Genomic DNA, 24,580 nt, shown 5'->3' with positions numbered 1-24,580 from the left:
CGCGGACGAGTGTGATTTATGTTGTGTGTTTTTGTGAGGAAAATGCGGGCCCTTTCGCCGCTTGCCTCCTTTACACAAACGGGAATAAATAAAATGGAATTTCTTTTGTAGATGGGAGAAGAGAGACCTTTTTTTCCCCCCCATGCAGGTTTTTTGACTTTTGTGAACTTGGCATAAAACTAGGCAACAACAAAAATGTCCACATTTTTATTAATAGAAAATACCTTTGCGGTCATGTGAAAGATTTTATTTCCAAAATTTGTATTTTTCCTTAGGAGGATCAAGGAATGATGCTCCCCGAAAAAATAGGTTTAGAAAATTACACCATTATCTCTTTATACATGATAGCAACAATACATTTAATATTGACAGATTTAAAGTATTAAATAGCAACCCCTGTTGTCGTAATAACGATTCATTTATTAAGATAAAACACTTGATTCAAATAATAGGCACAATCAAATGTTCCTATCTCATAAATATGATTTTAGGTAGATAAATCTTCAACTTGTTTTCACTGTTTCCTTTTCCAGGCACATTGTCACATTTATTAATTACTGAGACTCCATGTTAGCCTTTTGGCTGCAGGCTATTATTATTAGCTGTTCCTCATTCTCCCGCTAGCCACTTAAGTTAGCCCCTTACACCAGCTCTGACCAACTCCAGTTATTGGCCCTTATCAACCACTCCTGGTGTATCCAGGTTGCTCGTTCTTTTGTTGTTGCTTGAGCTTAAGGTGTATTGATAACACATGTCACTTAAAAAAGATGTATAGATAATTTAAATAAAACTTTTTATTTTTTATTATTTAAATTAAAATTGGTTTGGTATTTGTTTTTTCTAATCTTTGTTTTTTTTCAACCAGGAGGTCAAATTATACACACTGTCGATTTAAGGCAGTGGTTGGCAACTCACGGCTCAGAAAGCCGCATGTGGCTCTTGAGCAACACTTTTTTTTCCCCCAATGCTGTAAAAATACGTGAAATAAATATTACATTTCACCGAGGGTTGTAACTATAGACCGATACAAGCGCAGTTCTCCTTTTCTTGTGTCTCCTGTGTGAGGGACGACTGCGACCCAAGCCCCGCCCCTTTTAAAGGGGCCGTGTCCTGTGTGTGATCCGCCATGGACACCAAAGGTAAAAAGAGAAAAATAATTGCACGGAAATGTGCACTTTTTTACTTAACCTTTTCAAAATGTTGCGGTTTAATTTTTAGAAGAGAATGCTACCTTTTATTGCATTGGTTTCCTAAATTAAAGGCACAATATGCACCTTTGCTGTAGTTTTATCCAATCCTCAATGTAAAAATGGCATCAAAAACTGGTTTCCTATTTGAAAATCTTTAATTTTATCAAAGCAATTAGGTCCTTAATGTAATAAATGTAAACATGAGGCGGTATCCTCCTAGAGTAGTCATGTGGTGTATCATTCCAAAGGATGGGCTGCATCCAACTTTCATTTTAATTTAATTTATGCGTTGCGTTGATTATAAGGCTTTTAATCTGAATTTTTGTTTTTTGATCCAATATGGCTTTCAACATTTTGGATTGCTGACCCCTGCTTTAAGGCCTCAACATATTTAGACTTTGCAATAAATAATATAAACGTGCGCTAGATGGCACTGTTACCTTACTTCACCTCACCGCAAGGCCAGAAACAACCTGTTACAGTAGGCCACACACACCATCTTGTATAACTTAGTGAAGAATGCTCGTTTGAATAAATACAACCGTGCACATGGAGCAATAGAGAGAAATCCGGGGTGGGGTTTCTCCCGATATTCCTTTTTCCTTTGCCCTACTCTTGCCCTAGTAACACCCTCAGTATGTTAAGATGTCCTCGATCGGGCGTGATACACCCGTTGAGGGATTTTGGCCCCCGCAGCTCTCAGGTCACCGCTCGGTTCCTCTCTCGCATTTTTGACATTCCTTCCTCGACGTGATTACCATACACCTTCAACTCTCGGGTTTGGCTACGCTAAATATTTCCATCGTTCTCCCAGCGCAGCTGGAACAATGTTCCAAAATCTGCCCCCTCCTCCCTCTCTGGACTCCATCTTCTCTGTTCCCCACCCTGGTTGGCCTCCAGCCTTGATGCAGGTTCCTGTTGAGCGAAAGGAATCCTTTTTGACCTCTGAGTCAGCTTTTTTTTTCTGTCGGCCAACGCGATTGGGTCATTTGGCAGCCGCGGCGCTTCGATGACCTCCTGCTATGATGTTGAAGGAAGGGAGGGAGGTTTTTTTTTTTTTAACACAAACACAATAGGGCATTTGGCACAGCGGGAGTAACTCGACTCGCAGCTTACGAAAACACAAAATTTGCAGAAATCTGAGTTTCAAAACTAATAAATGATCCAATGAGGTGGATGTTTGGTGTAACAAAATTTTGCGGATTGCTTGTAAATACTTGAAATTGTTGCCATGTTTCTCAACTAATCTGCTTAAAAATGACAGCGACACTGCTCTCCGGTGGCTTCGTTTTGCTGTCACATTTTTTTTCTTCACTTGTGATTAATGGCAGCTGGCATTAGTTTGTATGGCTTTGTCCTATGAATCGTCATCGCCTCAGAGGAATGGTGCACGCTACACCTAAACGGGCAAATGTGTATGAGTGCAAAGATTACGTATCAACTGTAGGGAATGTATCATGTGCCATGCCCAACATTAAGGTAACGTTTCCCAGTGGTAAATTGGAATGGGAAGAACTTCCTTCAACTGAAAGCTTTATATTGCTGTCTATTTTCCCCAACACCTATTTGCGATTGATAAAAAAAATCATATGTCTTAATAAATGCACACACAAGATTTAAAATGGTATATTTAAATCGCAGATACGCATTTGTACCTCTGCACAATACATTATTCACACCGGAGTCCTTCCTTTAATGATACTGGAAAAATTGGAAAATTGGTTTTGTATAGTCCTTAACATATGCTTGAATGTGGCCATAAAAAATGGAACAAATATAACGCATCTTGTAAGTGACAATCTGCTAAATACTAGGTACATATATAATACGGGTACTTTTTTCAAGGTGCCGTACGGATTTTGAAGTTTCTTACTCATTGATGCCATCTGCTGGCTTGTGTTATGATTGCACGTGTTGCAAGTGCATGCATTTCTTCGAAAATAAACTCATCATTTTAGGGATTTACGTTGACGTTTGGATCTTTGAATTCGCTTGGGCATTATTAACATATACTTTACAGAGAACATACTCAACTTTTTAACTACACCTCAAAAGACGCACCCCATCTTAAAGAAGAGCGTTTTTATTTTGAAATTTGTACTCACTATTCTTTAAAATGTGTTATTTTTAATGCAACTATAGCACCAGGGGCAGTTTTGTATGGAAGCAAAAGAGAAACAATGTCATAAATTAATTTTTTTTTTCAAATCAAATTTATATAAAACATCATTTTCATCACAATATATATTTTATTTAATTTCCATGGTTTCATTTAAAAGAAAAAAATATTTTAACAACATGCTTAAGCTTGAAGGTCGATTGGTTTTCCTGGACGTTGTCTTGTCTGTCTTATATGTCTAAGAATGAGAGAAGGACGTTTTTTTGTAAAACCGCATTCTTAAAGGGACAGTGTGTAATATTTAGTGCCCCCTAGTGGTACAGAAAACGTATTCAGTTAAAAAAAACATCGATATGAATTCATAAACTATCATACCGATGTTAATTTGTATCCCCAAAAAAATATGTTGGGAAATTTGTCTGTTAATTTTTCATTGTGGAAACCCTTCTTAGAGTTCTCTGCCATGCTTGTCTAGGCTCTTGCTGCTACCCTGTGCTCTGTGGCACTGATTTTCGCTAGCATTAGACAAATATTACACGCTGGGGCTTTAATAATTTTGTAAGAGCCAGTTAAAATACACGTGTACACATTGTTATAAAAATTAATGTTTTTGAAGGTGAAAAAAATAGTAATATTCAAATTTAATGAAATTCATTTTAGTCACTAGTCAAGTTTTTTTTAAGTGACAGTTTGTGCTGGATTAAAAATAAAAAATTGCAATTTTCGTCAGAAATGAATGAATTGAATTGTTTGTGATTAAAGTATGTAGGAATTCTCAATCATACTAAAATGTTTACCACTAGAGGTCGCTGTTGTATAAACTTGAAGCAGAAACTTGCGCATTCGAATGAGTGGCCGAATGGTGCTAAGAGTCAAGTGGCTAACTAGCAACTAACTATCAAAAAAGTCAGTAAACAATTTCAACGCAGAATTTACCAACCGAACGGACACTGAATTGCCGAACTCGGCAAGGTTAGTTTGTGCCAGCCTTTTTGGAAGGCGAGAGACATTTAAGGACAAACTTTTATTTACTCAGAGCAGCTAACAGCAACAGCGGCTAACGGCTAGCCTTAGCCAGTAGCTGAGTGGCTAACGTGAGTCACTATCATTAATAGGAGGGAAAAAAATTATTCAATCCGAAAAGAGCAAAGTTGAAAAGAAGAAGTGGATCACGGGACTCTATGACAATCGCTTTCAAGAACCAGCTGCTTAAGGTAAGATTCCGTTTGACCTCTTCAAAAAACACCACCGGGATAAGATACTCCGCAAAATTGTCGATTCGGCATCCGTAGTGTAGCAAGATGGCGGCAAAATTAGTCAACTTTTAGGACATCTGAAATTCTAGCATTATCATGGGCGTAACCAGCTAGTGTTAATATATACATAAATATGCCTATGTGACAGTTCAAATGCTTGTTTCTAGAATGACAGTTTTCATGAGAGAAGTGTTTCTACTCCGCTATAGAGCCTTCTGAGGCACACTTGACTTTTAAAAGGCAGCCATAATGTATCACAAGCGAAAATTGAATTAGATGCATTGACAAATCGATCTGCGTACTTTATACGATCAAACAGGGTTTTGAAGATCAGGAACAAGGAAAAGCTGAGGGTAATGAAGAACATGAACTCTTGTATTTTAAAAAGTAACTTGTCATTGGACTCAGGCATTTTACCTGTAATTCTCGGCCATTGGAAAGTAGATATATTGACCAACTCCATACACTACTTAATAGCTCCAGTTTCACAAGTGCTCCATAGATTCAAACGGGTATGCCAAAGTTAAACTGGTAGTAATCAGATTTTTTTTGGGTAACTTTATTACCATACTGCTCCTGCATGCCATTTTCTAGTTTTTGGGTTCTGCTTTTTTTTCCCCGTCAGAAATTTGTTGTTGTGGTTTTCGTGTTGTTACTCCAGATTATTTAAAAGTGTTGTTGCTAGCTTGGATGGTCATTTTGTGGGAATACACGTAGGAACCAATTGGTGGAACAAATGTGCTTGGGTTATGAGTTGACCAAGGACATTGAACGTAACGCCCATTCTCAGAGAGCGTGTGTGGTGAGATGCCAATGAGCTTGGATGTATAATTAAAGCAGTATGAAAAGATACTCTCCTCTTGTGAGTCTTAGTCATGCAGACAATGTATAGAACATTGTTCCCATTTGGTTGATCCTTTAAGCATTGATTTATCATTCCTGTAGTCCAAATTATTAAAATTGGATGATTTAGTAAAAGTTTTCACTGCACAACTGCTATTCAAGGTCAACAAAAACATGGTGCCGGAACACATCCATAAATTATTCATTCGGAAAGAGGGAAATTATAACTTAAGGGCCTGTAGTAAATTCATAATCCCAAAGGTGAGAACAACCAGGAAAAGTATGTGTGTGTCCGTGTGTGGAGTCAAACTTTGGAACAATTTACAAGACGAGATCAAACAATGTCCAACTATTCACGTGTTCAAATTTAATTACAAAAAAAAACATTCCTGGAGGAATACAGAGATGAAGAAAATTGGGTATGAGAGATCGGGAATAGTGCGTCTACAACTACGGTTAACTTTGTTGTTATTGTTGCTATTGTTATATCATAACTGTTATTATTAATATTATTACTATTGCTGTTATTATCATTGGTGTATTTAATAGGGAAGATGAAGGGGGGTAGCGAAAATAAGCATCTGCTTCTTACTACCCCTTTTCGAACATGTAATGTAACATTATATTGTTGTTAAGCTATTGTTTTTGTTCAGTTTTTTTTTTAATGTTCAAAGTAAAGTTTTCATTCATTCATTCATTCATTCATTCATTACCAGTACGCTGGAATGCCAGGATATGACAGTGATCTGTTTCGTGAAGACCGCAAGGATAGAAATCTGTCGTAATGCGTAGCTAATATTTAACAAACTCAGCCGTACCCCAGATAGAAACGCAAAAATAACAAAATTGTGTACAGTAAGAACTACTTATCTAATCTGTTTGCATATGATTGAATAACTATATAGATACATATACGCACATGTAAAGAAAAAATTAAAACTTATTCATTTTTTTTGTGATGTGAATGAGCTGGTACATTGGCATAGCGGGGTGGATGCAGAGGAGCAGATTAAAGTTAAAAGTGATTCGAAAACTTCCTCATGCCAGGATTGTCATGCCTTTGGAAGATTTCCTTTCTTTAATCCCCTTTTTATTTTCAACAATAGTCCCAATTGTCAATTGGTTACGGCCATGCTACAAAGGGTTGCGATTCGTTTGCCTTCTTTATTGATAACCGCAGGCTTCATTTTCATGACTATTATATTTTTGCTTCTCCCTTTAGCATCGTTTCGGAAATATAGCTAGTGAATACAGTACAAAAAATACAGTGTTGTAAAGAGTAGGTGATATGAGAGATAGGTAGTGGGAGGTAGATCAATAGCAGATGGGCATCTTAGAGACTTGGAGACATAATGTTTTTTGGACATGCAAAATAATTTGCTCTTGAGGTTGTAGATTGGGGTAAATGCCATAAAGAGGGTACGAAATCATATCTTATTCCACATCATAAAGTGAAAACGTTGTAAAGCTGGGATGCCGTATCCTGGGATTCTACTGTTCTTTCCCTCTCAAATTTCATGTAAATTCCTTCGACTCTTTTGAAAAACATGAATTACAGCAGATTTATTGAGGCCTCTTTGTGCTTTAATGTTATGTTCTGGAAAATGTTCTTTGTGGTGTGTACTGCATATGCTGACAAATGAGTCCAGAGACACGTTGAGACGGTTCTGTAAAGGTTTACTGAGTCCAGAAAGACCGCTGCACACGTAGCTGAAATAAATAAATGCAATAATTTTATCACAATAATTATACTAACAACAGAGTAGGATTGTTTATTTCATGTTTCTGTTTTCTTTTTTCATATATATAATATATATAGCTTTCAAATAAAATCGCTCCCTTTAATATTTTGTTCTTCTGGTTGTATGCTTTGGTTTGTTTCATGTCCTGGTAGCAGCATTCTGTATCCACACAGAGGAGCATCATCCCCCTCTCGGGGGTCGTTTCCATAGCGACGATCCCGCCCCTCCTGTTCGTCCCTTTTGCACCTCTAAAATGAGGATGTCCTCTGTGGTCTCGGGAGGAGGAGTCCTGAAGAAGGCCCTCAGTTGTCTTTGGTGTTCTGTTTGGTTTTTGGTGCATTAATTCTATACATTCCAGTTTGTCCTTAAGACCCTCGTGTTTGTCGATGCCCTTACACAAACGCACAATATTTTCTTCATTTCTGTTCTCCCCTGTTACAGACATAATAATTGAGTCTGACGACTAGTCTATCCCCAATGGATCACAGGGTACGTTAATATGCAGGCAATAATTGGATTGGAAGCAAACTATTGTAACTTCTCGTTTATCGCGGTTAATGGGGATCGGAACCCCTCATGATATATGAAAATCCTCAAAGTAAACCCACCCCCATTTTAAACACACATTCTACCGGCTCCCACTTGCTGCAATAGTCAACCGAGGATAGTGGATGGCGGCACAACAGGTGCTGTTCATTTTAGGTGGAAAGATTGGGGGGGGGGAATCATCACCCATGACGAAAATTTGCTGTCCTCGTCACTTCTCTCAATAATAGTCCATCGAGGATAATTGATCTCAATCAACATAGTGCAGCTCATTTCATGCAGGTCACAATAGCCTGGAATAAAATCTGCCTGCTCTGAGCGATAATGGACCTTGGATAATGGATCTCTGCCCAAACGATGCATTTCATTTCAGGTAAAAATAATAGCAAAAGTGCCTTCTGACGCTCACAACAATATGTAATTGGGGATAAAGGATTACTGCCAATGAGTGCATTTCATTTAGTTGGAAAGAGGCAAAAAAAGAGCCGAATGGCCCAAAAAAAGTGTGATCTGCCAGTCACAGCACGCAGCAGTAACAGCCCGGGGCCAATGGATTGCGGCCAAAACAGTGCAATTCATTTCAAGTGGGCCACAATGGCACGCTATAGCTGCTTGAACCGCTAAAAGAAAATGCTCTCTATTCTCCGCAATATTTTACCGGGTATAATGGATCGCAACCACACGAAAGCTGTTGATTTTAACAAGGCCATAGTTGCACACCTCCCGACTAAAGTTTCTTCTCCACGTCCTTGCTGGCAGCAATATGGGATTGGGGTTAATGGATCTTGGCTGCATGAGTGCAGTTCTTTTTTGGTAGAAATAACAGCAGAAAAAGAGCCCAACTAAAATGCGCCTTGCCAGTCCACGCTTGCAGTAAAATTGGATTAGGGATAACGAATCGCTCCTTCATGAGTGAGGTTCTCTTCAGGCCGAAATAACAAAAAATGGGCCACCAGGCCTGACAAAAGTGCACCTTGCCGGTCCCTGCATCAATGAATCTCACTTTTGGTGCAAACAAGCATTGTTCTTTGTGGATTTTGGAGAATAACATGAACAAAATCGTCCTTTAATGTCAAAAGTCAAATTCCGAAGCTCTGTCTTATTTGCATAATGACATCGCTCCCATTTCACCCTTGGAATACTCGGGAACACCATGTGTACGGGGTTACTGTTTTTTCTGGCAGCATGTGAACGGTTAATTTGGATTGCTCAGAAATTCAATATTCCCTTTCCAATCAGATTATTGCCTGCATGTAAACATTGTCACTTTCACAGGTTTGCGAGAGGAATAACTGCGTCAACAGTTTTCGAAACGAGTCCTGGATCCGGGCGGACTATCCTTTTTTTACCGAGTCCCCACTCGGCCCCTTTTACTCTGGTCCTCTGTCCATATGGGACAGTTGTAATTCCATTCTTGATATTGTCCAGCTGGTCCACAGCAGGAGATGTAAAAAAAGGTCCCGTGTTGTTTTTTTGTGTGGTCTGAAGGCCTTTGTAGAGCCTCTGACTCCTTTGGCTGCCCTTCAGGTATTCTGTCAATAGTTCTGGTCTGTGAAGGGAAGCAGACCAGGTCCATATCGCTTCCAGTGATGGACCACCAAGGCTCCTGTTGGTCCCAAAACGGTGAAAACAAAAGGAATGATCTACAACTATGGTGTAAAGATAAACCCCATGAATGATTCATCAAGTTTCTGGTCAATGTTTGTCCCAACAACGCCAGTGCTTCCGTGGAATGCGATAGTTATTTTGGTTTTTGTTTAGCGGGGTCCAGTAGCGCGTACCCTCTTGCCTCTTTTGCTGATGGTGGTGAAGCGAAACGGCGTGGTGAGGTCAGGCTGTCCCCCGGGCGGGAAACGCTTCATGAAGTGTACGTCCTGCTGGTTGGGGAGGGTGTGCGGGCCCCGGCGAGGGCGCCCTCTTTTGGTGAAGCCCACGTACCAGCCTGCATAGCGTGCCGACATCAGTGCCGTGTAGTGGTTTTCTAGAACTTTTTCCACAAAGACGCAGTCGGCGCTTCTGTTACTGGCCTTCTAATGAAATTGAAGCAAAGAAATTCCGGTCAGGACGTGGTTCCGTGATCATGCCTGGGACGAAAGCAGAATTCTTTCTTACCTTTCCTACCAGCTTGCCCCGTCGGTTCATACACAGGTAGAAGTTGGTTTCTTTGCCCCTGATTCTCACCTGGCTACCGAAGGTGTCGGCCTCCACTACGAGCTGGGCTTGTTAAGGGACAGACAGAGGGACAGACAGACGTTAGAGCCAATAAGACAAGGACAATAAATATGTTTACATGCAGGCAATTATATGTTCGTAAACGTAATATTATTGGTACAGTAATCCATCGTTTATTGGGGTTTATGAAGACCAGAATCTTCCAGGATATACGAAAATCCACAAAGTACACTTGGCCCACTTTTAACATGGTTTTGCCAGCCGCTGCTTGCAGATATAGTCAACTAGGAATAATATATCGAGGTCGTATGGGGAATACTTATTTTAGGCAGAAAGTACGTAAAAAAAAAGAGGCACCGCACATGACAAAAGTTTGGTCTTTTGGCCCCTGGCTTGCAGCAATAGGCGGCAGAGGACAATAGATCGTGGCTAAAACAGAGCAGTTAATTTTAGGTTAGTAACCCTAACCCTAATTGCAACGCAAATGTGTTACTTTTACAAAAAGGGTAGTGTACATATTTAATGTATTGTACTTCTTTAGCAAATTATTACTGCCATAACTTTACTTCATGTAAAACGCTATATGAGACATTGATAGCCATAATTGCCTGATGATAAGTTTATTCTGTTTTAAGTATTGGACACCTACAAAGGAGGTTACATAAGATGACAGTTTTTTTACTGATGTTTATTTTGACTATTATGCACTGTTTACTTTCGGCCAATCGGGTCTGTGTTCTTTGATTACCACACCCATGATGGCTGATCTGCTTTTTGTAGCTTAGGAAACAAAAGGGCTCAGGGGACAATGGTAAATGGTAATGGTAAATTATCTACATTTATATAGCGCTTTTCAAGTCACTGAAGGCCCCTCAAAGCACTTTACAATGTGCTTCACACCTACCCATTCACACACACGCACTCACACACTGATATCGGCGACAGCTATGCTTATTGGGACATCAGGGGTTCAGTGTCTTGCCCAAGGATACTGACATTTAACCCGGAAGAATCGGGAATCGGACCTGTAAAATCTAGGTCCCAAGACGAGCGCTCCTTAGCTTGCTTAGCTGGCGTCGCCTAGGTTGGAATTTCTTATCAGAGGTTTGGGTTCTCTCCTGTTCTCCTTGCAAGTTCTAAATCCACTAATTCTTCTTTCCTTATTATCTTTGGCCAAAAGTTACATCTGCCCAATGTAGTTTCCCCTTTTGTATATATTTTTGTATATATATTGTATATTAATGTGTACAGCTAAGATAACGACACTTGATAAGAATGAGTGATATACATTCCTATTGTTTTTGACCCAAATGTTGTTTGGAGTGGTAACATCACGGGCCCTTCGAGTTCACATACAGTGCAGCATTCGTTCAACCTTGTGGGCAATATCACTTCCTCAAAGAGTGCACAAGCTCGGGTAAAAATAAATCCCCAAAATGGTCTCTCTGTGACCTCGACAACAAAGGGGTCACACCAAATCAATATCTCCTTCTTCCTTTCTCCCTCCATCCCCCAACTCTTCTAGAATACCTTTCAGATGTCTTTGCATGTATTGCTCCAGGTGGAATTTAAGGTACTCGTTCAGGAATAGCAGATACCAAAGAAAGAAACGATAACTTACTACAGATTATCAATTGAACAGAGTTAAGGAACGGAATCTGGCATAATGACGCGGTGGGTGGAATGGGGGGATGGGAAAGTAGGAGGGCGTTGGAGAGGAAAGCCTGCTGTGTGAAATCCTGAGGAGACAACAGCCAGGATGAGAAATCAATACACCGGTCGATGAGTTTTCTAACATGGTGTCCTACGCTGCCTACCAAGGTTTTTCCATTTCACTCAGTCTTATGCTCGCTTGTGAATCACTTAGTCAGCAACCAGCCCATGAGGTCTACCTACTCCTAGGAGTCAATCTACAAACAGTGGGTGGGGGCGCTTGGCCGAAGCCCACTCGGTATGGGAATTTTGGGGTACCTCACAATGTCGATTCAGGGGGTATGATTATGATTACGAAATGATTATCAAAGTCTCCCTTGTCAATATTGTTTTTCCCCTCACAAAGATTTAACACGTACTAGGCTAGAATGACGAAGGACATGCGTACAGATGGAAAAGGAGAAAAACTCCGACTAAGGGGGAAAGAGATTTTACGGTAGGTGCTGAAGCAGGTTAAATAAAAATGAAGTTGTGTGTAAAGGAGGTGAAAGTGGAATTTAGACCAGTAAGAAAGGTCTAAGTAGTGGTACATGAGTAATTAGATTTGTATGGATTGTATCGCAAGTAGGTTGTTTTGATAATTTGTGATGAATGTGTTTTGGGTGTCGATTTTACGGGAAGCAAGTCGCTCTCGTGCTCGGATTGCGATCCGAACATGGAAGTGGATCTTCCTTAGCGAGCAATGGCGGTGTCGGGCACGGAAAAACTGGTCAGTAGCTGAGACAGGGAGAGCAAAAGCGTCGTCGGAAACGAGTCGTAAGCCAGGACGGGAGAGTAGACGTAGTCGGGATCAAAAATGGGTCGTAAGCCGGGACGGGAGAGCAGATGTGGTCAGGTTAAAAACAGGTTGTAGCCGGAGACAAACGGGAGCAAAAACGGGACAGGGTTGAAAAAGGCTTGCCTTGTATAAACAGAGGTTCGCAGACAGACTGACCACAGGGGATTGACAGGACTGAGTTTGAATAGGGACAGGGAGCCAATCAGAGCCCGCAGTGTTTGGCGCCAAAAGAGCGAACACAGGTGATTCACATCGGTAATCATGACGTATGCGTATGATGGTTTAGGTTTCTAAAATTCCTTGTGTGCTGTTGGTTGAGGTCATACCAAATGCTGGTCTGCTATTGGTTGGTGAAACGGTATCAGGAAAACAGTGATATGCCATTGGCTAAATTACCTCTCACAATGACTTTCTCTTAATTCAGTTCAGAATCTCACTTGCTTTATATAGATTTTTTTGTGCTTGGTGATACGAACTCTTTTTTGTACTGTATTATTTTTCTATGGGTCCAAGGCTAAAGTGATGTTAAAGGAAATGCAAATCATGATAACCATACTAATGAAGCTTGCATCATCAACCAATAAGAAGGCACACAAATTGCTACTCTTGTCGCTAATGAGGATGTGTTTTAAGCAAGGACATCTTCTGAGGGATGACATTCCTCGCAAGTTGAAGTCTTAAGACCAGTTTCCTTTTAAAGCTGCTAACACCCGTTTGCATCCACCTGCTACTCCCTCAACCAGCTCAAGTGACAATACACTAAAATAGATAAAATATTTTTTTTCTTTACTTGTTCATTTAATAATGATGTTATTTAATTATATACACATACAATACACATAAGTAGTATTTTTTTTAAACATTATCTGGGGCAATGGGGGTTCAGAATGCATTGGCTACGTGTTATTATAAGTTATATCCCCCGCTATACATCACGGATTTATGTTGTATCGCGGGGGTCTTCTGTATTTTGATAATCAACATTTGGACTTAAATCAATCAACTTTGATTCCTCATGTCATAATCGTGATGCATCTGAAGGAATTGAAAAGTCCCGCCCACCCCTCCTTGATACTCGTGCGAGAGCGTCCTACCAAATTTGTCTCCGTCTTCTCCGCGAGCGCTGATCCTCCGTCCCAGCACTTGGACGTGTTTGCCGCTGGTGCGACTGTAGAGCTGGTAAACCCGATGGTGCCGTCGACTCATCGTGTCTCGAACCTGCGTCTGGTTCTCCACGTGCACGCTGAAGTTTACACCGTCCACAGCCAGCACCTGTTTGGGAAACATCAGTTTTAGAGGGGGAGAGATAATGGATTTTAGAATACATATTGTCGCACATCTCACCTGTAATGGATTGCACATCACCAGCAACATCTGGATACATCTGGGGGAGTGAAGAAAGAGAAATAGTCAGATATATTGCCTGCACCATAAAATAAATAGATAAATAATACTTTTTAAAATCCCTATTCTTTTCATTATTTGAGTGTATTTTTCCTCATTTTAAGATGGTTGACCTATTATTTCCCTCATCTCGCCCTCTTTTTCCTGCTTGTTCTTTCATTCTGTCCCCTCTCTTTCTGTTTCTCTCTCCCTCTCTCTCTTCTTTTGTATTCCTTTTCCCCTCTTTCTTTTCTTATTCCCTCTCTGTCTCTAACTTTCTTTCACTCTCTATTTATCCCTCTTTCTTTTTTCCATTTTTCTGTATTTCGCTCTCAATTTCTATGTTTTTCTCTCTCTTTCTGTGTTTTTTTTAATCTTTCTCTTTTCTATATTCGTCCGTCTCTCTGTCTCCCCCTATTTCTTTCTCTTAGTCTCTCTCTATGTCAATCTACCTATCTCTTTATATATCTGATTCTCGCAATCTCACTTTCTTTCTCTCTCCCTCCCCCTCTTTCTGTCTCCTTCTCTCTTTATTTCTCTCTCTCCTCCTCTTCCTCTCTGTGTCTCACTCTCGCTATTTCTCTGTGTTTCTCTTTCACACTTTATTGCTCTCTTTCTCTCTCTTTCTCTCTGGCTCTCTCTTTCTCAGTCTTGCTCTTTCTCTGTCATTGTTTTTGGTCTGCCTCTTTTTTATGCATCTCTCTATTTATTTATTTACCAGTCTCTGTCAATGACCCTCTCACTTTTTCTGTCTCTCTATTCCTATCAATTTATCTGTCTTTCTATCTCTCTCTCGCCCTATCTTGATTTCCACCATCTTAATATTTATCTATCTATCCATCTATCTATCTAGACATCTATCTATCTATCTAGACATCTACCTATCTATCTAGACATCTATCTATGATTGTTTAATCCTCCCTTTCTCTGTGTCCTTGTCTCTTTTCCCCTATCTTGATTTCTATCTCTCTCTCGCGCTCACTCTTGCTCTGTGTCATCTTCTTTGGTCTGCCTCTTTCAATCCATCTCTATTTCTATTTATTTCTTTTTTAGCCTCTCTCATTCTGCTAATTTACCTCTTTTTTTTTCTATATCTCTGATTCTCTCGATATCTCTCCCTCTCTCTTGCTCTCCTGTCTGTCACTTTCTCTTTCTCTTACTCCGCTATCTTTCTCTCTTCATCCCTCTCTCCTTCTCTATAGCTATCTTGCTCTCAGCGCTAAGCATGACACACAAGCTCCTTCCCTTTCCACATCCCTCAAATGGGTTCAGCAGTCTGACAGACAGATGTCCAACAGCCAAATCTTTGTTTACATTCACGCTACCTGACTTCTTCCCAACCAGAGGTTCTGTCGAGGCTATGCCAAAATCTGGCCTCAAAATGACCCGTCCGGACGGTACCGAGATGGCGAGAAACCGTTTGAGACAAACAGAATATGTTTTCCTTGGGACACGCCGAAGGGGAATGATTCGGTTTGTTTGGCGGCAGCGGCTATGTAGACAGCTGGGGCTGGCCTACAGGTGCACGCTGGTCTGTGATGTGGTTTTGGCCCCAAATGGATTGTGGTACCAATTAGAGATGCTATGAAGAAGTGAGAACATGAGCTACCAAATGTGCGGGAAAAAAAAACCCGGAGGAGTAATTACTGTGATGTACGAGTCATATGTGCAGCTTGTTTTTGTTATTACCCAGCTCAACTTTGGACTACTTGAGCCTGACGACAGAAGCAGCTGTTTTTTTGTTTTTCTATTTAGATATATGTCTGTTTGTGGAAGATTAGAATAGGAACCTAGAACTCATCATTTTTTATAGAGTAGACCACCAGGATACGACGTCATGTTCTAATGTGAGGATCGCATAGTGATATCACTATATAGCAGGGGTTAAATATCTATAGTAATGTGTTCCGAATCCCCAGTGCCCACGATAAAATCATTAAAATAACACTATGGTATATAATAAGCAATTTTATGTGTAACACACAGTGTGTGTATGAGCAAAAATACACTTGACAACTACAACGACAGCGACCAGATGCTGAAGATGCTGTATCTGAGTTAGATTACAAGGCTTCTTCTGCTACTGTTTTTAATGGATACCATTTTGTTTCATGTGGGGGAACAAACCTCTACTCAAAAAAATTGTCCCGGAGAGGAATGGGCATCACCAGGCTGTACTGTACTTGCCCACATACCTGGCAGGAAGTAGTGCCCTGACAACCCAGGCAGGTAATGGATATGTGAATCATTATATTTTAATATACATGTAAAGGAAAAAAAAAAGTTATTGAACTTTGGAGTGACATATTTTGAGCTGGTCGAATTGAATAGCAGGTGGATGCAAAAGGGAGAAGGGACAGTTGATTAAAAAAATGAAACAGATTTGAAAACTTCCACTTGTAAAGACTGTCAATTATTGATTGCCTACAGCCAGGCAATTTAGCAAGGGTAGCCATTTGTGTGCTTTCTTCATATTATTTAAGAATCAAAGCTTTAATCCATGGTTATCATGATTTTGCTTCTCACTTTAGCATCACTGCAAGATTTGGGACCAAAAGAAAATACAGTACAAAATATTTAGTATTGTATCACCAATTTACAAAGGTTTTACGAAGAGAAAGGCATAATGAGAGGGAGTTCAGCCAAAAGCATTTTGGCATGTTCATGATGCCGAGACACAAACCAATCGCAGAACAGGATTTTATATGACCTCAACCAATAACAGACAAGCATTTTAAAGACATAACTCAACATATGCAATAACACCAGAAAGTTTGAATTTTTTTACATTTTTGGGCACTCTAAATAGTAAATAGTTAAGAATTGTTGAGGTCGTGCATTGAGGAAAATGCTGTAAAGAGGGGCACAATAACCCATCTCATTACATACCATAAAGTGAATTTGTACCAAAAAATAAGAAAGCAAACCAACAAAAACTGCATACATCCATTTGTCAAAATGTTTCTCGTCTAATTATGTGATTATGTTGATTCAAAATAATATTCCTGCATTTATCATTTGATTTGTATTGAGTGTTCATTACAATTTTCTTTGAATGATAAGATGTGATTCATTATACATAGAATACCTCATACCCATAAAATTGTCTACATGATTTTATTAATGTGAAAAGTGGACGGGACCAAGATTAGATCTGGCTTTTCCCCGTCAGCCCTTCTTTTCCCTCTGTTTATTTAGGTTGTTGATTTTGAATTTGTTGTAACTTCATATTTGATGAAGAGAGGGACAAGAGAAAAGGGTGGGGTCGCCGTATCCTGGGGGACTACTGTATAAAACTAGGAGTCCTCTTCCAACTTGTGGAAATTTTAAAAAGCCATGAAACCCATTTCGTCTTTCCCCACCTCATGCCTCTTCAACTTCTCTTTTTAGACCACCCTATCTTTCTCTCCCCCCACACCTCCTCCTATCGTTTTTTTCTGCCTCCCGGTTTATGTTTGGAGTTAGTGAAGTGACTCCTCCACACTGTCATGGGCATGCACACAGATGTGTGTATACAGAAGGAGAAGGCAGCTGACAGCTGGGCCAAAGCGAAGACATGTGTAACAGGTCCTGAAGGTGATACAAGAAAAAAAATGCAAAAAAAGGTAGAACTAGAAGTGGGGGTCCTGAAAGGTCACATCGTAAAAAAGGAAAGTGAAGAGACTGTATTAACCGCAGAGTGTGGTCTAGCCTGGCGTGAGAAGGAGACAAAAAGACAAATACAGGGGAAGAAAAGGGGAAGAGGTTACTAGTCATGCACATCATAACACGCTAAGTCACTGCCGTTTTCTGACTCTGGCAAATGTACCTCGTTGTAATTCCTCTTTTTGGAAAAAAAGGCAACCCCAAAAATGTCTGAACAAGATCTTCTGGGCTCCCCTGTTAGGCCCGTGGCGTTACGATTTATGAGTTCGACTCTAAAAATCCACCTGTGTTAACCACTTTGGAGCAGAAGTCGCATCAGGCTAAAAGAGCATTCACAGGTCGCAAAACACATACAAAATTCGCATTGGAGTATAAGTCGTGTTAATCGGGATTATCCAACGATGAGTTCAAATCAATGTAAAAGACTACCATATTTTCACGAATATAAGGTGTATGTAAAAGTCTTGGATTTTCCTCAACTTGTGCTGCCTTCCCTATCGTGCAGTGCATCCTGTGTGTGATGTTAAGCGGCGGTCATTGCTGAGAACACGATGAGGCTGCAAGGTTGACATGTGGGTGTTATCACTATAGGTTGAGGTGTAGGGGTGTATATAAGGCTAGGTTCACACTACAGAGCTTAATGCTCACTTCCGATTCTGTAAGATTGTTCACATTTCCAGCTAAATACAACTTGTATGCCATCTCCTGTGACTTCTATGTGTGTGAACGCGACAAGTGTCCCGCTTGAGCAGAGGACGACACGTGACGTCAAACGCAATGCATCCATTGTATGCAGAAGTACTCATGGATGCCTACCATGCAGCGTATCTTGCAATATGTAAGTTATTTTGCTACCTCAGGTTGAACCGATATGGCCCTCAAAATAATACTTAAATCCAAAACGTCACTATGCTTCCTTTGAATGTTTTCCGTGTTTTGTCCGCCATGGTGTGTTGATTCCTACACTACGTAGAAGAACATGGAAAATGAGCAGCCGCAAGAGAAAATTAATGACTCCACGGTTTGCAAGGGGAGGAAGCTGAAATATGAATTCTGACTGTTTTTATCCATTTTCTTGAATTTGTAATCAATACCTAAATAAACCACAACCAGTCAGTTTTGCTTCTGCTATATTTTCAAACACACACACTTGTATGCAATGTTGTTATAAGCCGGCCGCAGTATAAAAAAAAAGCAATCTATTTTGATTCAGAGCACAGGGAGACTGACGATGACATCCCGCCGAGGTCTCAGGATGACCAATCACGGGACATCTTTTTTCCGAGTTTGATGTTGATAAATCAAACCGTGTTTGGCTGTTACTGGAGTAATACTTTGCAATTTTTCTAAGTGTAACTAACTTGTCTGGTGGTAGAAACTTAGATTGGTGTCCTTTTATTGGCTATTAGCTGTACAGTATTTCTCAGAATATAAAACGTGCTGTAGTATAAGTCGCATTGGGCTCAAAAATCACATGCAAGTCACTTTGGAGTATATGTCGCATTTTAGCATCTTTCTTTCTCATGCCATGAGGCTCTTTAACTCCACCCGGCAGAGTAAAGGCCCACATTAAACCACACCCCCTACATTGCACATTACCGAATTTTATTGCAATATGTATTCTGTGTAGCACTATCTAGATACTCTATAGAACACGCTACAGTGGGTATGAGCACGTCACATTGGGTATTTGTATATTGTATTCTTTTTGCTTTATTATTGTATTGTTTCGCAGCACAGGGTTGCTGCTGGAAATGTGAATTTCCCTGCGGGGATGAATAAAGTATCTATCTATCTATCTATCTATCTATCTATCTATCTATCTATCTATCTATCTATCTATCTATCTATCTATCTATCTATCCATCGAAGAACACGTTATTTTTGGCATGAAAACTGATGCTAACCTGCTAATTTTCACAATAGAATACAAAGCTGCTTGCTTGCGAACCAACACATTTTGTATCCCTATTTCTGACAGCGCATGCTTTTCCGTGTTGACTCTTCAGTCGTCCTAATAGATGCCGACGTCCCGGGCGATGCTGCGTCGGCTCTGGCCAAAAAACTCCCGAGCCCCTGTGCATTGTGAGGACTCTCAGCTGTTAAAACACGGCTGTCCAGGACACTGCAGGAAAAGTGCCTCGACGCCGGATTCCCCGCTCCCGCAAAAACCACAGACACTCCGTCTTGTGCCAGCAGGAAAAGAGGGGACAGAATAGGAGCTGAAAAAATAGGTTGGAGTGAGCAGAGATAGAAGTACAGTAGAGCCCCGAAATACGGCATACCCACTTTAGGTTGTTTCGACTTTACAATGTGGAATGTGATATCTTTCCGCCCCTCTTTATGACAGTTGTCCCACTATACAGCATCAATGAGAAATGACTTTGTGTGGCCAAACATTTTGCGGTGTACGTGCATATGAAGAGAGTAATGTCTCTTAGATGCCTGCCTGCTATTGGTCGACGCCAAATAAAATTCTGGTCTGTGATTGGTTTGCGTCATGAAAATGCCGATATGCTCCTGGCTGAAATGAATGAATAGGCCAAAGATGTCCTGGTAGTACAGTAGACCCCCAGGATACAGCAGTGTGATATAAGCTGTTTTTGACCCCCTTTTACGGCATGTTTCCCACTTTTCAACATCAACATAAATTACTGGATTTTTAACTTTTTCGCTTTTGTGCGTATGAGTTATATATCTCAGATACGATTGGTCAACAGAATATAAGATGTTGGTCCGCTTTTGGTTTACATCACATCATCATAAAAATGCTGATATGCTACTGGCTGAACTACCACCCACAATTCTTTTCTCCCTCTTCGTTTAGTCCAGAGTCTCTTGTGCTTTGTAAAGACTTTGGAAGTTGGTGATACAATACTGAATTTTTTTGGCTGTGGGTCCAGGCTGAAGTGATGCTCAAGAGAGAAGCAAAAATTATAACCATGGAAACAAAGCTTGTGATGATCAAAACAATACCAAAAAGGCACAAACATTGTAGCTTTTGCTAAGGAATTATTGAAAGTAAAGAGGCAAATAAAGCAAAGACAATTTCTTAGGGCATAGCAATCCTCTGAGTTGTAAGCTTATAAATCAGTTATGTTTTTAATATTTTATCTCCACCGTCCTCCTGCATCAACCCGCTACTCCACCTGACCAGCTCAGAACAGGTAACACCAAAGGTAAATCAATTATCAGTTTTCCTTTACATAAATATTTATGTATGATATTGCATGTGAGTAATACTGTACATAATATAAACTAAATTATTGTAATGTTTTTATCGAAAGTACAGAGGGTTTTGATGTTAGTAGATATATTACCATAGGATTTTATCCCCTGCTATACAGCTATTTATTTTGCAATACCTCCCTCAGAAAGGGTGAATACCTTATCCTCGGGGTCTATTATACTGGGAAGGGGTCGAAGTGGGAGGTGGCAGCCGTCCAAAACAAGCACGGTCCTCTGACATCATAAACCCGCGTCCCCCGCGGTCGAACTCTACACAAGGAACGGCGGTTTGAATTCCGTGTAGTCGCGGTTAGAGCGGTAGGCCGAGGCGGCCGGCGAGTCTCAGTCAAGTGGGCGTGTCAGCGGTATCGGCGGGGAAACGAAACCGACTTTGAAACAATAGCACCAGAAAACCTCAAAGTGGAGCTGCGGCTTTTTCAAGAGACCGGCAACAGGTTGCTGCGGTTGACACGTCAGGCTGGGCTGGACTCGAACCCGAACCGGCAGACTAAACAGTCAATCTCATTCGTCTTCAGGGCGCCGTCATTCGTCAGTTGGTAATTCTCAGTTTTTATCTCGGGTGAGCATCTGCAAGGGAAAAAAACCCGGCGACCAAACACGCCCAGGCGTCCAGGTTGCGCCAGGAATGAGAAATATCTGGCCAGGCTGCCATGTGGGAGAGAAGAAGGAAAATAAATCCCTCGCTTTAACAAGACACACCTCGAACAGGCAAGAAACAGATCCTCGATTTTGTATGGGAGGCCGTCTGGACCATAAATTAAGATTTTGGCACAAACACTTTCAACTCAAATGATCTCATACATAAGAGTGAAACATTTTTGTTTGTAAACAAACACTGTAATATTTGACCACTAGAGGTTGCTGTATTGTGAAGGGCAGGGTTCCCAAACTCATTTTTACTTAGGACCAGCGTAATAGCCGCTTTCAAAGGACCCAATGTAACTTATAAATGTAATTAAATGTCTATTGGTGCATAATGATAATATACCTCCCTATCTATATGGGCAGCAAGGCAGCGCAGTAATTAGCGCATGTGCGGCACTTTTTTGAGGTCATGAGATCGAACCTTCCTTTGTGAAGTTTGCATGTTCTCCCCATGCCTGCGTGGGTTTCCTCCGGGAACTCCGGTTTCTTCCCAATAACATGCATGTCAGGTTAATTGCCCGATCCAAATTGTCCCTAGGTGTGGATGAACAAGTGAGTTCTTTGTCTCTTTGTGCCCAGCGACTGGCTGGCAACCAGTTCAGGGTGTCCCCTGCCCACTGGCCGAAGATGGCTGGGATGGGCTCCAGCACCCCCGCGACCCTACTGAGGATAAGCGGTGCAGATAATGGGTGGATGGATATATATGACTATAGTCGCATCGTTTACTGCACAGTTGCTCATTTTTGTATGGTAGCCGACCCTTGATTAATCAGGGATAAGGCGGGTAAAAATAAGATTATAACATTAACTTTACGTTTTTCTCAGTTCACACTAAGGGTTGTAAGTGACAAACGTTGTTGAATACCTGCGGCCATCAATAATGATTTTATAATTAAATTTTTTCATCCCAGAATCATAATTTAATTGTGAACCTTTAAAAAGACCCCCAGACCATCACGTTCGGCATGATTTTTACGCCATTGACTTACCAGTCACCACCCAGTGAGAATGTTTTTTTTTGACCGTGTTGACCCCGAGTTAAAATGACTTTGAGATTCCTGATTTAAGAAATTGACCTTTATAGTACTCTTTGTTCGGGGTTTTACCTTCCCTTATGAACCTAAATATTTGACCATTGTGAATGGATGAATTTCAGTGCTGTTTATGAGCATCTTCTACCTAATTTTGTGAACCAAAACTCTTGACCAGTGTTTTAATGCTCATGAGCGTATTCTACTTGACCTTGTGAACAGAAACATCTCACTCTAATTTATGAGAGCATTTCAGTTGCAAGTGTGAGAGCCAGTCCTGCATTTTGGCCAGGACAGCACACCATAAGTATGCGTCCTCCCTTGGATTTGTTTTTGGCGCTTTATCCCGCTAGATAAAAACTTGGTTGCTCGACTCAAAACACTTTGCAGAAAAAAGGGAAAACGGCTGAAGTAAGTAGACGGCAATGAAGATGGTTTCGGCCGCTTTTATGAGGACCATCGCCCTGAGTTTGACATAGTGACCCCTAACTGTCAATCAGAACAGGACTTTCCCGGCATGGGGACTGATGAGGAATCATGAAATTGTTTGACCCTCGCTCTGTCATTTTTGCGGTGATTTCAACACGTGTGATCTGATTCACAATTCATAGATCCCTTAACCACCTGTGTGGTAGGGGCACCACTACCTGTGGTGTGTCTTGGGCAAATGCAGCATAGCGCCGCCCATTCATCTCCAGGATGTTTTTTTTTTCCGGTAGGGGTTTGCTCCCCCATATCAAACGGTTTCCAATGGTTACCAGTAGCTGGAGAACTCTCCTGATCTGATTCAGATATTGCACCTTTGTCATCTGGTCGCTGTTGTTTTACCACTCGATTTAAAAAACACATTTTAAAAAAGAGGGCAGACTTACAAGACCGTCAGCGTGGAAAGAAGGGACCACATCGCTTCCCCCCTCCACTATGGTACCTGGCCCAGAGTCAGTCCCCTCTCTCGGCAGTCCGGAGAGTTTCCCTCTGCGGTTGGATGTCAAACAGTCCGCGGCCACTCTAGTTGGCATCGGCGTTGGTGCACGGGCAATAAATATGTGGCCGCGGCGTGGCAGGCCACCGTGACCGCAGGGCGACCTCAAACAGCCGGTTGGGGAGGGGTTGGGGGGCGCAAAATGTGTGAGAGGATGCGCGCCCCCGATAAAGAAGAGAGCAGGTGAACTCACGCACTTTTTTTGATAGTCAAACTCCACACCTAATCGTGCGCGGAAGCACGCGCGTAATCTTGCGCGTAATTCGTGCGTAATCCAACACGTGCGTAAACGCCTGGCTCCGGGGTGGCTTCACTCCCGATTGGGTGGATTCAGTAATCCCTGGAGATTCTCGTTGAGGTGTGAAGGATGCTCTTGTGCACAGCAGGTGGGAGATGGAGGCTCCGTGGCCGGGGGTCCCCGCGAAGCGCGCTCGCTCATGTCGCCGCTTCTACGAAGCGTCCGGTCACGATAAAGTCCTGCACCGGTCCAACTCGGAATGGCGTAGGGAGGGGTTGACGACTGAAGAGGATGGGAGCAGCTGCGACTCAGGGGGGAGGAAATGACAGCCGCACTTTGCACCTGATTTTCTTCCCCCGGATTCAGCCGCTGGTTGCCGCCTGGCTGCAGAACCTCTCCCTGCGCCTCCTCGACACGATACCGGCCAAAACACAGCTCGATGACATCACCTCCAAAATGTTTGAAGTGGGGGTGGGGGGTGCAATCCGATCGTTTTATTTATTTTCTCAAACCTAGAAAGTTAACGCTATGAAGAGCAGAGAGGAGGGGGGTGAGGCTCCAAAGTCTCCGCGAGAGAAAAAACAGCCCCGCGCTGCGAGAAAAAAGATCGGGGGAATAAAAAAAAAGTTGAACGCCGCTATCCAAAATCCCACTGACAGATCCAGTCGCAGTTCGAAACCTGCCGCTCTTCTCTTTTTCTTTTTCTTCTCTCTTTCATTCACACGTCAGAAAAAAATGAAAACAAAAAATCCCAATCCAGGTGTGCGGTTTTATCTACTTTCCTGCAGATGTTTCTCGCTTAAAAAGCAACCTTTGCAGAAACGGGAGAGGCACGTCGGCAGGCACAGACCTCACTCACTCTGAGAAAAGCAGAACAAGATTTTAACAGACGCAGATCAATCCACCCTCCCTCCTCTCTCTCTCTTCCTCTCCCACATTCCCCGCTCTCTCTTTCTCTGTCTTACCCTCTCTCTCTCTCTGACGTCACTTCCAACAGGTGAGGACCACGCAGGGAACTTGGTGGCCTCTTTCTGTTTTCACCGACGGA

At 41.5% G+C, this 24,580-nt stretch overlaps 1 protein-coding gene across 1 annotated transcript; it reads right to left on the bottom strand.

The window, feature by feature from the left end:
- Window positions 1–7,184: 7,184 nt before the first annotated feature.
- Window positions 7,185–24,307, bottom strand: fgf18a (fibroblast growth factor 18a). Its single transcript, XM_088344231.1, has 5 exons — window positions 23,185–24,307; window positions 13,704–13,743; window positions 13,454–13,631; window positions 9,809–9,915; window positions 7,185–9,726 (listed from the first exon to the last, which is right to left on the bottom strand). The coding sequence occupies exons 1-5, from the start codon at window positions 23,214–23,216 to the stop codon at window positions 9,454–9,456; spliced, it is 630 nt and encodes a 209-aa protein (XP_088200357.1). The 5' UTR covers window positions 23,217–24,307; the 3' UTR covers window positions 7,185–9,453.
- Between the last annotated feature and the right edge of the window lie 273 nt (window positions 24,308–24,580).

Source organism: Urocampus carinirostris, chromosome 9, assembly GCF_059441175.1.
Source record: "Urocampus carinirostris isolate Australia breed hairy pipefish chromosome 9, RoL_Ucar_1.0, whole genome shotgun sequence".
In the NCBI taxonomy this organism is placed as follows: domain Eukaryota; kingdom Metazoa; phylum Chordata; class Actinopteri; order Syngnathiformes; family Syngnathidae; genus Urocampus; species Urocampus carinirostris.
Note: the sequence above shows the minus strand (reverse complement) of the source record. Positions and strands in the feature narration are given on the sequence as shown.

Bases quoted from the DNA above. Each gene is read 5' to 3' on its own strand.
- fgf18a (XM_088344231.1), bottom strand. From the start codon at position 23,216: ATGTGGTCCCTTCTTTCCACGCTGACGGTCTT. The intron at 13,744-23,184 runs GTAAGTCTGCCC...TCACTCCCCCAG, and splicing joins CTTTCCACGCTGACGGTCTT to ATGTATCCAGATGTTGCTGG. The intron at 9,727-9,808 runs GTAAGAAAGAAT...CAATTTCATTAG, and splicing joins GGGGCAAGCTGGTAGGAAAG to AAGGCCAGTAACAGAAGCGC.